General features: G+C 33.5%; 1 protein-coding gene across 1 annotated transcript in view; it reads right to left on the reverse strand.

The window, feature by feature from the left end:
* The window catches only part of LOC106477418 (oligoribonuclease, mitochondrial-like), a 1,953-nt gene extending 1,608 nt beyond the window's left edge, over nt 1-345 (reverse strand). The window contains exon 1 of the mRNA XM_013937988.2: nt 108-345. Within this exon, the coding sequence (XP_013793442.2) occupies nt 108-274 (167 nt within the window). The 5' untranslated portion in view covers nt 275-345. The remainder of the gene's footprint in view (nt 1-107) is intronic.
* Between the last annotated feature and the right edge of the window lie 1,012 nt (nt 346-1,357).

Here is a 1,357-nt window from a genome sequence, read left to right on the forward strand (position 1 = left end):
TGCTCTAGTGTTTTACATAAACTTGATTATCTAAACCAATAAAGTAATTATTGATTTTAAAGTAGTAAACATTCTATAGGAATTACATATTACAAAAAAGTTATCACCTGCACAGTTCTTTGATGGTACTAACATCTACAATACGATAGTGCAGGTGTCTCATTAGTTCTGGCATGTATTTGTCAAGGAACTTCTTGTCTTCGTGAACAGAATTTCCTGCAAGAGGACACTTTCCTGGAGGTGTGTGCTGTCGGACAAACGACAAGAGCGCCATCTCGGCAGCTTGAAGAGAAAGAGTGCTGTTTCTACTGGCTTCAGTTAATCCAGACTGGAATAAAATGTTTCACAAACAAGTATTAACTCTCTTCAGAAGTCACTAATGGAATGTCATCTAATATTTTATAATGAGGAATTTAAGTAACAGAAAAATCAGTCAGTATCATCTAATGTTGTATATAAAGGAATTGAACAGAGTAAAATAATTACAGTTATCATTGAAGAGTAGAAAACAAAAACTGTTTTGGTACAGTGAAAGATAAAGATCTTTATATTTCAACCAACTAGTTTTTACCAACCGCAATAGTCAGCCGATAGGCCTAATAAAGAATTTATCTTTTATTGTGCCAAAAAACATTTTCTTTTTCACTCCTAATATAGTAGGACAATGTGCCTGAAAATAAATAATGTATTTCTTGTTGTTTTAAAATAGTTCAGATTTGGTACAAGTATTAAACATTTACAGGTCTAAACACCAAGTTTTTAATAGGGAACACAAGTTACCATTAATTACTAAGTAAAACAAAACATTTTTCTAGTCTTCTAGTTTTGTCAGTCAAGAATAACAATAGAAAAATATCTAGCAGGGAGTATATCATCATCAACAACAGAGTGGTCACTATATCCATATCAAATATTTTTAATACACTACAATTACATTATTTCAATATGTCAGCTTAGCTGCACATTTCAATATACAGAAGGTTGAGCAAGTCGTGTGACAATCACAACTGATATAGTCACGATGAAATTGTATATATCAACAAGTCGTGACAATCACAGCTGATATAGTCACGATCGAATGGTATGTATCAACAAGTCGTGACAATCACAGCTGATATAGTCAAGATCGAATGGTATGTGTCAACAAGTCGTGACAATCACAGCTGATATAGTCACGATCGAATGGTATGTATCAACAAGTGACAATCACAGCTGATATAGTCAAGATCGAATGGTATGTATCAACAAGTCGTGTGACAATCACAGCTGATATAGTCATGATCGAATGGTATGTATCAACAAGTCGTGACAATCACAGCTGATATAGTCACGACTGAATGGTATGTATCAACAAGTC

The sequence above is a fragment of the Limulus polyphemus genome, unplaced genomic scaffold, assembly GCF_000517525.1.
Source record: "Limulus polyphemus unplaced genomic scaffold, Limulus_polyphemus-2.1.2 Scaffold15047, whole genome shotgun sequence".
In the NCBI taxonomy this organism is placed as follows: Eukaryota; Metazoa; Arthropoda; class Merostomata; order Xiphosura; family Limulidae; genus Limulus; species Limulus polyphemus.